At 44.5% G+C, this 13,594-nt stretch overlaps 1 protein-coding gene across 1 annotated transcript in view; it reads right to left on the bottom strand.

Annotated features, from left to right (window-relative positions):
- The window catches only part of ATP7B (ATPase copper transporting beta), a 90,889-nt gene that overhangs the window by 21,460 nt on the left and 55,835 nt on the right, over window positions 1-13,594 (bottom strand). Inside the window, exons 5-10 of the mRNA XM_070409111.1 lie at window positions 13,217-13,380; window positions 10,208-10,369; window positions 8,038-8,114; window positions 6,111-6,285; window positions 3,788-4,021; window positions 3,019-3,110 (exon numbers count right to left, since the gene is read on the bottom strand). Coding sequence (XP_070265212.1) covers window positions 3,019-3,110; window positions 3,788-4,021; window positions 6,111-6,285; window positions 8,038-8,114; window positions 10,208-10,369; window positions 13,217-13,380 — 904 coding nt within the window. The remainder of the gene's footprint in view (window positions 1-3,018; window positions 3,111-3,787; window positions 4,022-6,110; window positions 6,286-8,037; window positions 8,115-10,207; window positions 10,370-13,216; window positions 13,381-13,594) is intronic.

The raw sequence follows: 13,594 nt of genomic DNA on the forward strand, positions 1-13,594 counted from the left end.
GCTGGTGTGGGATGGTGCTATTCACAGAGACAAACAGGCACAAGGGGAAGAGGGAAGCATCTGGGAGGAAGCACAGAGGGAAGCTGATGGGAAGGACGCAGACAGGTGGACTGGGTCTTTATGCCCACCCAAGAGATGGATTCCAACAGGCAGGGGAACACTGGCACCTGAGGCGGTTTTGAGAATGAAGACACAGGGGATAGGAGGTATCCCAGAGACAGTCTGTAACACACCAAGACAACAGACAATGGGGCCAACACTGAAAGCCAAGATTCATCGATATTTAAGGAATGAGGAGAATGAAGAAATGACTGCCAGATCAATCAGCTATGCAGACGTTCCCATCACCCAAGACTTGGGATGGAGAGAAAGGAGAGGTGGCCCTGGCAGAAGGTCTCACTGAACGGAGCCAGCTGAGGCAGGAAACTCCAGTGGCCTTCAGAAGGCACCGCGGACCTGTCCATACCAGCAGAGGCCCAGATGCAGGAGGGCCCTGTAGGAGGCGGAGTCTGACTTGGGGGTGGGGAGGCCTGGTACCAAAGCTCCTCAGAAAGGCAGGAGAGCAAGGGGTGACCATGGGCCCATCTCCTCCAAGTAGCCCAGAACACCCTGTCAGGACCCTCCTTCCTCATTTGACAGAGAGGAACTGTACAAAACAGGCATTAATTGATGTGCTCCAAGCACACAGCCCATGTGAGGCAAAGCCAGAATGGTCTTCGAGCTCCTAGCTTAAAAAATGGTACCACTACATTATGATGGTAGTAGTCAGGCCTATGATGTGTCCACCAACAAAAATTAATCACCATCTTTGGAAAGAGTTATGGCAGGTATTTAGCCTCACTGTACTTTGGTATTTCAACTAGCTTTTGCCTTCTGGCAAAGATGCATGTTCCTGTATTGAAGTCAATGGAGCTGTCCATTGCCATGGTAGTCCACGCTTTCAGACGCATTTTCAACAGTAAACAGTAAATGAAGTTGCTCTTGGCTTTATTCCTGACCTGAACATTTTCACTTCTCAGAAACTCTTGTCATTAATTTAGAAGAAAAGCAATAATTTGGGGAAGGCCTGGGGAGGGATGGGAGTGAGGGTGGGTGGGTAAGGGGACATCTGTAATACTTTCACCAATAAAGATAAATTTAAAAAGAAGAAAAAGGAAAAAATAAAGCAGCCAAGAAGATTACTAGCATAGAAGTAACCAAGTGCACGTGGAAGCCTACAGGTGCCAACAAGCCTACAAGTGCCAACGGGGTCCTCCTGTCTGAAGGGTGGCTCTGTGTCTGCAGGGCTCTAGTCCCAGCCCTGCCACTCACCTGATGTGGACACGTACCTAAGATTCTTCCTAATAAAAGGGAAATCATGAGAGCACCTGCCTCATAGGGCATATCAGGGTTAAATCAGATAATTTATGCAAAGTGCTGAGTAGTGTATCTGTACATAATAAGTTCTCAAATCTCAGCTATCACCACCATAATTCTGATTAGTATTTAAAAACCAGCAGCCAGACAATACAGTGCTGCAGTCAGCCTGTGCCTCATTAGCTTAGTTCTTCAGGTCTCACTGAATGGTTCATGTACTCAACACAGGCTCACTGAGAGCCCCACTGGAGAACAAGGACCAGTGTCAGTGACCTCAGAAGTTTGTCTATTAGAGGACACAGCCAGTGAACCGGCACTGGAAAGAGTGTGATGAATGGACAAGTACACAGTGGGAGAAGGGCACAGGTTGGTGTAAACAACAGAGTTTGGAGTATATGTCATACTGGATGGTAACAATTTGCAAAGATGGAGACACTAAAGATCAACAAGAAATCAACAGAGGAAGCTCCTGAACAGAGGCCCAAGGAGAGAGACCCATGTTCCATGGGGCAGGCAGGAGTGTGCAGCAGGGGAAGACAGCTTTGTAATTTGAGCGGCAGGAAACTTGTGGATGACAATAGTCACAAGTGAGATCACAGGTTAAAAGGGAAAGTGGTAGAGCTGGGGAGATTTCAGAAATGTGAAGAAAGCATATAAATAACCACTATCTAGAATTTGAAAATGAGGCTGACCAGAGAAATACAGAAGCAAATTTGTAAAAATGTCCCTATTATTAAATATGCTTTAAGAGTCAGTATATGTAAGGGTAAAGAATATGGACTCTGAAACCAACAGCCTGGGTTATATCCCAATTCAACTCCTTACTACCTGTGTGACCATGGGCCAGTTGCTTAGCTTCTCTGAATTTCAGTCTCCTCATCTTTTTAAAAAAATATATTTTATTGGTTTTTTTACAGAGAGGAAGGGAGAGGGATAGAGAGTTAGAAACATCGATCAACTGCCTCCTGCACACCCCCTACTGGGGATGTGCCCGCAACCAAGGTACATGCCCTTGACCAGAATTGAACCTGGGACCCTTCGGTCCACAGGCCGACACTCTATCCACTGAGCCAAACCGGTTAGGGCAGTTTCCTCATCTTTAAAATAATGGTACTATTAGTCCCTTACTCAAAGTTTTATTATTATTATATTTTTGTTAGATTAAATAAAAGAGGTTAGAATAGAGTCTGGCAAACAGCAAATGCTATATAAGTTCCAGCAATAATGAAAATAATCATTTTTAATATCTGCCAACCTTGTGAAAAAGAAAAATACTACTTCCTTTTTTATTCTTTGGCAAGCTGAAACCCTTATCTCTCAGCTTGTCTGAATCCTCTGAATCTTGCAAGGAAGGCCCAGCTCACACTCCATGTTCCTTGGGAAGCTTTTCTTGACCACCACAAGCCTTCCTCTTCTAAATTCCAGGGCTACAAATCGTCTGTACCTCTAATTTATCATTTAGCAGCATACAGCACTGTGAACGTGTGCTTATCTTTTGGTACTTTAATGCCTGGTGTACATGACTGGATTGAAGGAGGGATCTTATTGTGCATGTCTATGCCTGCTTTCATGAGGTCTAGTGTCACATACACGATGGGTGTTTGATGTGTATGACACAGATTGACATAAATTGACCAAGCACTCTGGATGAAGATAACACACCTGATGATTGAGTTGTCCTCGCCAAGGGTCACCACGGTGGCTTCTGTGGCTTGGAGAGACATGAGTTTGGCAAGAGCTTCTGAGGTTTTGCTCTAAGAAATAACCAGAATGTAAAACAAGAAGTATCATAAACTGACCCCTGCAGGAAAAGTCTGCCCCCCTAACACAGCACACCAAAGGGCTCTCCTGGTCGATGGGATCCACTGAGCATCAACACAGCCATGTTATCGCCACACTGAATGCACAAAGGCCACAGTTCAATTAATTACATTTCAGACTGAAAAAATAATACCAATCTACCCACTGATAGTTTTCTTTTAGGTTCAAGCCCATTTCTTTCAGGGCCAGGGCCCCATTCATTTATAAGATACATTAAAATACTGAGTACAATGCAGGTTATTTAAAATGGCATGGCCCATTTTTAATAACCTGCATTAGTGGAAATGTGGATTTCTAGACTAATAAGTAGTATACTCAGTTATGTACTAAGAGATGGCATGACCTCTGACCTGAAATCCAGGGTTCTTTCCATGACACAATGCACCGAACAAAGGTTTTAATAATTAACCAGATTAGCTGGGATCTCAGAAGTAGCAACCAATTTGGAGATTAGTGATCAAAGCACCTAATTACTAGTATATGTAGGTTTCACATTTCTTTTAAGTCTTGCTCTAATTGTGTATAGTTAGTAATTCTAAACATGGTGTTCAGATGTATTAAGATTTGTATTACTGAAGGAAGCGTTCTTGTAACATAAAGCTGCACTTACCTTTGCCACGTGTTCCAGCCACCGCCCCAGGGCAATGAACACAAAGAGCATGGGGGGAGTGTCAAAGAATGTCACGGGGCTCCTCTCAGCCTTCTCCGCAATGGCCACCACCAGGATGACCAGAGAGTAGGCATAGGCAATGCTGGTGGCCAGCACGATGAGCACATCCATGTTGGCAGCTCTGTGTCTCAGAGATTTGTAGGCCTGAACGTAGAAGTACCACCCACCGAGGAACTGAAAGACAGATGAAGGGATAGCTGAAACAAGCAGGGCACAGTGTTCAAGGAGCAAATGGAGGCCCAGAGGGCCCTTGGGCTGGCAAATACTCTGGGCTCACCCACAATTTTGATGTTATTTTTTCCTCTATAATCAATGTTTTTGAAATATATTTCCTAATTCAGAGGTCTAATGGCCATAGGAATGGATAATCAAGGGCATGGGAGACCTTCAAAACTCAGAGTACACAACTTAAATGTCCATGGTGACAATGGTACAATAAATCACACTTCATTTATGCTGTGGCCAATACTATGCAGTCCCTAGGGAGAGTGTGTTAGATCTACACTGAGTGGCCAGATTATTATGACCACCCCATCAGTACTTCATTGACACTTCCAAAAATACTGAATATTAAAAACTTTCTAAGCAAATACTCTCAAGGTTTTATTATTATTATTATTATTATTTGCATAACTAATTCACTTCCTTGTACTGATGGGGTGGTCATAATAATCTGACGGATCATAATAATCTGGCCACTCAGTGTATAAACCACTAGAGTGAAAGATGTACACGATTAAGTGGAGAAGGCAGTTATAAATCACTACATTTATTATGATGGGTTTGCCTTATGTGAACATGTATACACACACAGATACATACTTAAATACTATCTATATGGATAAAAAATACACAACCAACTAGTAATCCTATATAATAAAGAGGTAATATGCAAATTGACCATCACACCCTTATACAAGATGGCCACCCCTATGTGGTCAAAGATGGCCGGCAGGGGAGAGTAGTTGTGGGGGACCAGGCCTGCAGGGGAGGGTAGTTGGGGGCTATCAGGCCTGTAGGGGAAGGCAGTTGGGGGGGACTAGGCCTGCAGGGGAGGGCAGTTGGGGGGGACCAGGCCTGCAGGGGAAGGCAGTTGGGGGTGACCAGACCGGCAGGGGAGGGCAGTGGGGGGTGACCAGGCCAGCAGGGGAGGGCAGTGGGGGTGACCAGGCCTGCAGGGGAGGGCAGTGGGGTGACCAGGCTGGCAGGGGAGGGCAGTTGGGGATGATCGGGCTAGCAGGGGAGGGCAGTGGGGGCAACCGGGCCGGCAGGGGAGGGCAGTGGGGGCGACTGGGCCGACAGGGGAGCAGTTAGGCATCGATCAGGCTGGCAGGGGAGCGGTTAGGGGGTGATCAGGCTGGCAGGCAGAAGTGGTTAGGGGCAATCAGGCAGGCATGCAGGTGAGCAGTTGGGAGCCAGCAGTCCTGGATTGTGAGAAGGATATCCTATTGCCGGTTTAGGCCCGATCCCCCGAGGATTCCCAGATTGGAGAGGGTACAGGCTGGGCTGAGGGACAACTCCCCCAGTGCACGAATTTCATGCACTAGGCCTCTAGTAATAATAATAATGTGACCTTGGGGAATGGCACTGGGCTGCAGGCAGGGTGCCAGGAATTAAAATATATCATCTTCTTTTCTTTTTATACTTCAATGTGGCTTGAATTATTTACAATAAACGTATATTACATTTGGAATTAAAAAGAAAATACAGGAAAAAATACACAAATTCAGCCTACAAAGACTTGCCCCTTGATAGTCCTAAACATTTTGATATTAAGTCAGGAGTTTTAATTTCTAATCCAAAATATATGGAGGCCATATAGAAATACGGCCAGTTCCTTAATATTACCCCCTAGAAGTTCCCTGAGGCCCATCTCTTTTAAATTACAACTTCCTGAGAACCACATTTCTACCTCTCAAGATAAGATGTTAGAGAGAAGCTTGAGCTACACAGTGATCTAACTGCTGCTTCTAACAACAAAGGTAAATTAAGCTAAAAGAAAAGCAAACTGAAGACAACTGGTTCACCAATCCTTGCAACAAGGTGGTTGCTATGCCAGTCAGACGTCAATCATCTGCAATCAACAGTGAAACTGACAGAGAAACAAGATTCTTATAAGTCCTCTGTGGTAGAGGACACCCGCTGCTGGACATAAGATGGAAAAAAGCAGCAGTGGTCCAGGGTAGTTCAGGAAAGCTGCAATCAAGTGCTGGTCACGCACAAACATGAAAGGCAGAGGTCTGACCTTTTTTCTGGTACGCACCTGGACAAAGGTACACAAGATAAAGAAGACGAGATTTAGAATCGACAATCCTGGAATGATGTTGTGGTCCAGGGCCATAGACTCATGGGGTTCATTGCTGGGTATTAACATATAGATCATTAAACCCATAACAGGGATGCCAAACACCAGGCTGCACAGGAAAGATTTCTTCCACCTGGAAAACAACGAGCAATACCAACAGATCAGGTACCACCTGTCACTTGGATTATGGCTGGACCTCTCCTGAGAACTCAGCTTAAGACTTGACTTTGTCACATGTGTGGGGCAAAATGAAAAGGCTAAAATGAAAGAAAAGCTCTCTCCCTGACACAGGCTATCTGAGGGAGCACCTAAAGGTCTAAACTTCACTGCAAGGACATTCTTGAGATGTTTAGTATCAGCCCATGCCTGCCCATGGCTTACATGTTAGCTCCAACCTACAAGTGAGGCAACCGAGGCCCAGAAGCTGAGAATCCAGCCCAAGAGACTTAACATCTTTGTCTATGGCTGCATACAGCTCTTTATTTAAAATGTAATCTCATGCAAACTCCCAAGAAAAAAATAGATAAAAGTAACCTTTTATTAGTATTAACTTACTTAGACATTTACTTTTAAAACTATACTTAAAATAGTCGGGGAGAACAGTGAAGCTGTCTTGTTGAACACCGAAATTTGAATGGGGGTTGGTCATCAGTGACAGCTGTGGTTTCACATTAGCTTCAGCATCCATGAAATTCTAACCAAACAGTTGTGGGAACTGATGCACCTTAACTGAAAACCAGTGCCTATGAGATTCAAGTCTCATCTCCTCAGGAGGCCGCCCAAGAGCCCAAGAATTAGCCCCTCGCTGCCAGCCCTCTGCTGCAGGCCAACCAACCACAGGAAACCACCTGAGAATCCATGAAGTTCCCCTGCCACTGTGCCCCCAGATCACCCTCATTTCCACACCCACTCCCTCAGCCCGGGGAACTGCCACTCATTCTTTGAGGCCCAGATCATGTGTTCTCTGCTTCTTGGCTTCCAGACTTCTCAGAACTCACTTGAATCATCACTCATCCACTCTTTCCCAGCCAAGGAATGGGCACCTCAAAGGTAGGAACATTCTATTCATCCCCTACACCTAGCACAGTGTCCTGCATATGACAGTGGCCTTGTTTATTGAATGAATATGTGAACATCTGAAACAATGAATGAATTCAGGTCTCCTGCTTCCCAGGCCATTTCCTTTCCAACTGGCTATGATTCTTGTCCTTGGATCCTAGTTCTAGAACCCATTCAAATAAGTTATCAAAATACTATAAAATAAAAAATCCCTGCTCCCTTCCTTCCAACTTAAGTGCTGTCCCTGCCCAGCTGATGTGGCTGAGTGACTGAGCATCGACCTAGAAACCAGGAGGTCATCACAGTTCGATTCCTGGCCAGGGCACATGCCTAGGTTGTGGGCTCCATTCCAGGTAGGAGGCGTGCAAGAGGCAGCTGATTAATGATTCTCTCATCATGATATTTCTGTCTCTCTCCTCCATTTCCCTTCCTCTCTGAAATCAATAAAAAATATTTAGAAAACAAAAAAAGTGCTGTCCCATCTGTTAGCCACCAGTCATAGGTGGCTATTAAAATTAAAATTAGCTAAATTAAATGAAATTTAAACTTCGGTTCCCCAGTCACATTAGTTGCATTTTGAGTACTCAGTAGCTTAGCTAGTGGCTACCATACTGGGCAGAGAAGATATAGAACGTTTCTATCACAGCAGAAAGGTCTAGTGGACAGCACTAGAGGGTTAACATAACAAGGGTAAAGGCAACCAATCCAAGTGGATAACACTGTGGGAAATCAGGGAAGCAGGGACACTGAGAAGCACAGAATAAGGCAGGTCACACCCAGGGAGAGGGAAGCAAGAGCTTCAGTTGATCTTTTCTGTTCTACCTACTGCTTTATTTCCATCTTGTGGTCCAAGTGATGAGGGCTGGGGTTTCTCTGGGCCATGGAAGCATGAAAGCCGATTTCCTTATTATTAAAAGAGAAGGGTGGGGAAAACAAAGAGAAAGGCACTTGGTTAAAACATACATTGGTAGAAAGCATTTTACATCTTTTGATATTAGAAAGCTAATCGAAAATTGCCTCAGAGAAATGTACTGTTTTTTCCTCCCACAACTTTACCCAAATCACTTTATGAATCCTGTCAGAGGACCCACGCCATCTATGCTTAGAGGCTATTGCATCCCAAGGAGATGGCTTCAGATGGCAATTCCTGTTCCTTCTGTCAACAAAGGCAGCAGCTCTGGAGATAATATCAGTGTGCCCCAAGCTGATCAGTGCTGAGTTGTAAACTCAGAATTTTTGAGTTAAGGAATCCCAAATATAGAGTGGTCAGCTGCTTTCATTCTCTGCATGAGGAAACTGAGGGTCAAGGAGGTTAAATACTCTGCCCAAAGGCACGGCATTATCAGAATACCCAGATCCAGTGCTCACTTCTCCAGGCTCCCAACCCAGGCCTCTTCACTCTGAGCAGACAGTGGCTACTTCAATATCTGCAAGCTGTCACTTCCATTGAGACCAGAGACCGTACCTCATTCTGATGCTATCTTCAGGGATTAACCCAAACATTTCCTTCGCTGCCTCTCTTCTTTGCCCTCTCCGCCTTATTTGATCTGATCACTAAATGTCTCTAATATCCTTTAGGAATACACACAGAAAAAGCTGTCAGGGAATGTCCTGTCAGCTAACACAAAATGAAGAAGGGCTCCACAACTCTGGCACTGGGATTTCACACAAAAATTAAAGCTATGGTGGGAGAAAGAGCATCTAAGATAGTCTGAAGACAAATCCTTATACAACTAATACCACCCGAATTATACTAGGAAAAGATGCCCCAGACTCACAAGAATGGAGGCCAGACCTTGGCCTCAAGTAAGGACAAAGAAGGGGCCGTTGCCAAGCTTAGAGAACAGCGTGGAGGCCAGCAAGGGCATTATACAGGAGGATACTGAGCCATGTTCAAAGTACCACCTTGACTCTCCCTACTACTTAGTATAGCAGTCTGACTTCTTAGCCTAATCAACGCCATATCACAGACCTGTAGTGCGGTAGAAATAGAAAGGCTGGTAAGAGCTGGGTTTGAAAGACAGTCCTACAATCTTTAGCTGGGCATCAGTGAACAAAGTACTTAGCCCCTCTTGGGATCTTTCCTCATCTGATAAAGAAGCTGTGTTGTCTGTCTCTGAGTGTGAGGCACTGTCCAGCAGTGCAGAGTGACAGTATTATTTCCATGTCAAAAAGCTCTGCCAAGCCATTCAACAGACATCTCTCTTAAAACATATGCATGCAGCACACACACAGTGAAGAGAAAAGTACAGACAAAATTAAACCTGCTACAAGATGTTTCATTTCATAAGCAAGTTCCTAAGCAGTAGTTTCCTAAACTTCATTTATTTTTACCATTAGTTGTTACAAGTTAATCTTGTTTGGTTTTGACTGTCTTAACCCATTCAGATCACCACTAATGCTCTTCCTCTTAAGGTTCAGTATAATATAGACCTTAAAAAGGAAATGGTATGTCTGTGGACAAACTGGGTGGAACAGAGAGGTAGGGAGTGTGTGAAAACTATTCTAATTTATTTTCCAAAGGAAAAATTACCAAACTCTTCCATTATAAAGCAGGCCTAGCATAGTGGCAAATGCATATAATTCTTTCAAATATCAACATTTCTTTAGTCTATAGATACTTGGTACATACATAAATCATACCTAAAAAATATACTTAGGCGATTTAACCCTATGTACCAGGTATCTTGGCAATATTGATGTTCCTCAGGGAATATCTGAAGTTAAAACAATAACATCTTTTTTCCCCAACATTCTTATCCATTCACTGATTTTCCTCTTAGAATATCTGATATTCAGTTTATTTTGCAATGATTCATCTTATTTCCATTGGAAAAGTTGAAAGATTTTAAGTGACCTTTTCCCCTTAGCTGTATTTTCTCTCTCTCTCTCTCTCTCTCTCTCTCTCTCTCTCTCTCTCTCTCTCTCTTTCTCTTACAATAGGTATAAATTAGTTTTTTAAAAGATGGGAATAACTTTTTAAATGACTGACTTACCTCAATAATTCTGACAATATCCCTCGGACCAATAATTTCAGGGTCAAACTTCACATGGGCTTTGCTGGTTGCTAGGGCCACGGAGGCATGGGTGATGCCATTCGTCCTCCTGAGTTTGGACTCTATGTTGTGAACACAGGAAGCGCATGTCATCCCAGTGATCTGCAGCACAAGATGACAAAAATCCTGCTGACCCAGAATAAAGAGGCACACAGGCAGCCACGAGCTTCTGAGCCTCCCCTCCTCCCAACAGCACCTCCCCAAGACTCTGCACTCCCACCTTCAAACCCTGTGAGCAACATCTTCACCCCAATCCTTCACCTGCGGGCATCAAGTATAGAAACAGTGGTTCTTCCCCAATTCTGGTACAGGAGACATAGCCACTCTACTAAGCAGATGGCAAATGACGGAGGTGTGACTTCCAGCTCTGACAACTACGGGCTTTCATTAGCCAACTACACTCTGTCTCAGTCATCTCACCAGCAACATCAGAATAATAGCACATGCACCTTCTCTGCCTCAAACTGATAAGGATGTGCAACTCTACAAAACCCTCTGAGCTCTTGAAATACTCTCTATGGTCCCAAGTGTTGCTGGCATCTGGTCTGCAGCAGTGGGTAAGAATGTCAATAGCTCATTATCAACAGGAGAAAATGACTTAGAAAGTGAGTGATCGAGTTAATAGGATTTGAGGCAGTCCCTCAGTATGGATAGGGTATTTCCAAGTAAAAGTAAGAATAACCACAGAGAGAGAAGCATGGGAAAAAACAAAAGGCAGGGCAGCATGTGGTGTTCTGGCAACCAATAGTCAACATTGGCAGGGCACAGGATATGCAATGAAGAGGAAGCCTGCCATGTTGGCTGGGACCACATGAAGATCTTGAGCACCCAACTAAAAAGGGTTGCTAAGCCCTAGCTGGGGGCTCAGTGGTTAGAGTATCAGCCCGCGGACTGAAGGGTCACAGGTTCAATTCTGGTCAAGGGCATGTACCTTGGTTACAGGCTCAATCCCCGGCCCCTGTTGGGGCGCGTGTGGAGGCAACCAATCGATGTGTGTCTCTCACATCAATGTTTCTCTCTCTTTGTCTCTCCCCCTCCCTCCCATTCTAATTAAAAAATCAGTGGGAAAAATATCATCAGGTGAGGATTAACAAAAAATTAAATTAAATTAAAATAAAAATAAAAAGGGTTGCTAGGCCAGCACTTGATGGGAAGTCATGGAGGGATGGGAAGTCATGGAGGGGTAATGAGTACTGGAATGAGACTAGAGCTACACTTTGAAATCTGGATCAGTAATTCTAGAATCAAGTATTAGAAGAGATGGTAGAGTCCCATGTGGAATTAGGGGAAAAGGAGAAGCAAGCTCATCTGTAATGAGATGGAAGGAAAATGAGGAAAGGAAGGACCATCACACAGACAAGAAGCTTACTGGCTGGCAGGTGGCTGTGCAAATAGAATTCTATAAAGTCTACAAATATTTCAATGTTGCTTCTAAGATCTCATTTTACTTTTATAGTAATAATAGGTAGCACTTATTGCACACTTGCAACTTGCCAGGCACTGCCCTAGGCACTATCCTGCTCATATCAACCCTGCAAGGCAGATTTCAGTAACCCCAGCACTAGGAGGTTTAGGAACTTGTCCAAAGTCACACACCAATGAGTGGCAGAGCGGAGCCTGGCTCTGCACTGCTGCAGCAAGCACCGTGAGGTGATCTCACAGACCAGGTGAGGACACATCCCTGCAGCGACAGAGCCTGAATTCAAGCCCAGTGAAAGCTATGCCACTCTGCCACGCCATGCTGTGTATCTTGGCTTGAGAAACAGGAGTGAGATATTCCATCCCTGCAGTATGTAGAAGGCAAACCAGATAATTCACTCCTCCAAGTATCAGTGGACAGCATTTCCCAGAATACCATTAAATACACACATAAAATGTCTGAACAGGTGATGATAAAAACATTTCTCAAAAAAGTTTCACCTTTCCCAACCATATTCTTGATTCAGATTTTTCCACACCATAGTGGTCTGAGCAGGCACCCTGCTCAGATCACAGGGGCTGACTTGAGCCATAATCCAGTGAGTATCACTCTTTGCCACTCAACACACAAGGAGGCCCATCCAGAGCAAAGACTTCACTCAACAAAGAACACCACTTATCAGCAGGTCAAAGTGCCATTCGTGTCCTTAGTACTTTTTCTTTAAACATTTACTTACCTTTAGGCAGTGACTAAACACAGGAAGTAAGTAAAAGATTCTTTTACCTAAGTAAAACAGCATTACTCAATTCCTTGTGCATTTTTTCTATGTCTGCTTTATTTACACAAAACGAGGTTTGACGTAAGTGCTTGTAAACATAGCATTTTCAAAATAGTAGACATACCTGTTGTTTTCAACCATTTGTTGACACATGCAGCAGGCAACAATGGACAGAAAATACCCCACTCCCTACCACCACCACCCTACACCTGCCACCGTGACCACACTGGGAACAGCAACTATACTTGGCCTTCACTCAGACTGAGCACTTCAGGACAATCTTGTCACCAGTTACCTTCTGGATGCCCTGTGCCCACTTACAAGCCCCCTTCATCTGTAATGGCACTGGCTACAGTGCCGATTCACCTCCTCCAGCCTCAAGACACCGCTGACATTCTAGCTTCCTCTATGCAGGCTGTATGGAGTGTTCCTATTCAACTCCCTCCAACCACCAACTTGGGACAGTCGCCATTTTAATTAAATTCATCTTCCTCCAACACTCCCACCATCTCCTCCTCCTTCTCCTTATAGCCTGAATGTGCCCAATGGGATTCACTCCTGTGACTTTCTGACATAACGAACATTCCTTCACAAAATGAAGAGGTCCTGTTGGCTACAATACAAAATAATACAAACAAAACAACAGCAAACAGGATATATGCAAGATGGGGAAAGCTGACTGATCACATCTGCAGGTTGTCAGAGGCCTGCCACCCGCTAGCCCCAGCTCCAGCTCAGTCACTGTACTTACGATCAGCTCAATGTCACCATCAGAGCCCGTGTAGTCTTCCATTACTGCTGCCCCAAAGCCCAAGTCCTGGATGAGCTGAGCTATCTCGAGTGGCTGGATGACTTCTGGATTGTACTTAACTTCTGCCTTTCCAGCCATCAAGGCAACCAGCACGGAGAGAATACCTGAAACCATCAAGCTACAGCTGTAACACTCTAGGAAAGGTCTCTGGGTGTCCAACATAACCTAGAAAAACAATAACAAAAAACCCATCTGCCCCCGAAGTCTCTGGAACAGTGATTCTCAAACTTGGCCTGCACAGTAGGACCGCTTGGGGAGCTTTTAACTACCATCATGCTTGGCTCTTAACCCAGACCAATTAAATCAGAATCTGCAGTT

The sequence above is a fragment of the Myotis yumanensis genome, unplaced genomic scaffold (genome assembly GCF_028538775.1).
Source record: "Myotis yumanensis isolate MYYU_CA2020_CCGP unplaced genomic scaffold, mMyoYum1.0.hap1 SCAF_3, whole genome shotgun sequence".
Classification (NCBI taxonomy): domain Eukaryota; kingdom Metazoa; phylum Chordata; class Mammalia; order Chiroptera; family Vespertilionidae; genus Myotis; species Myotis yumanensis.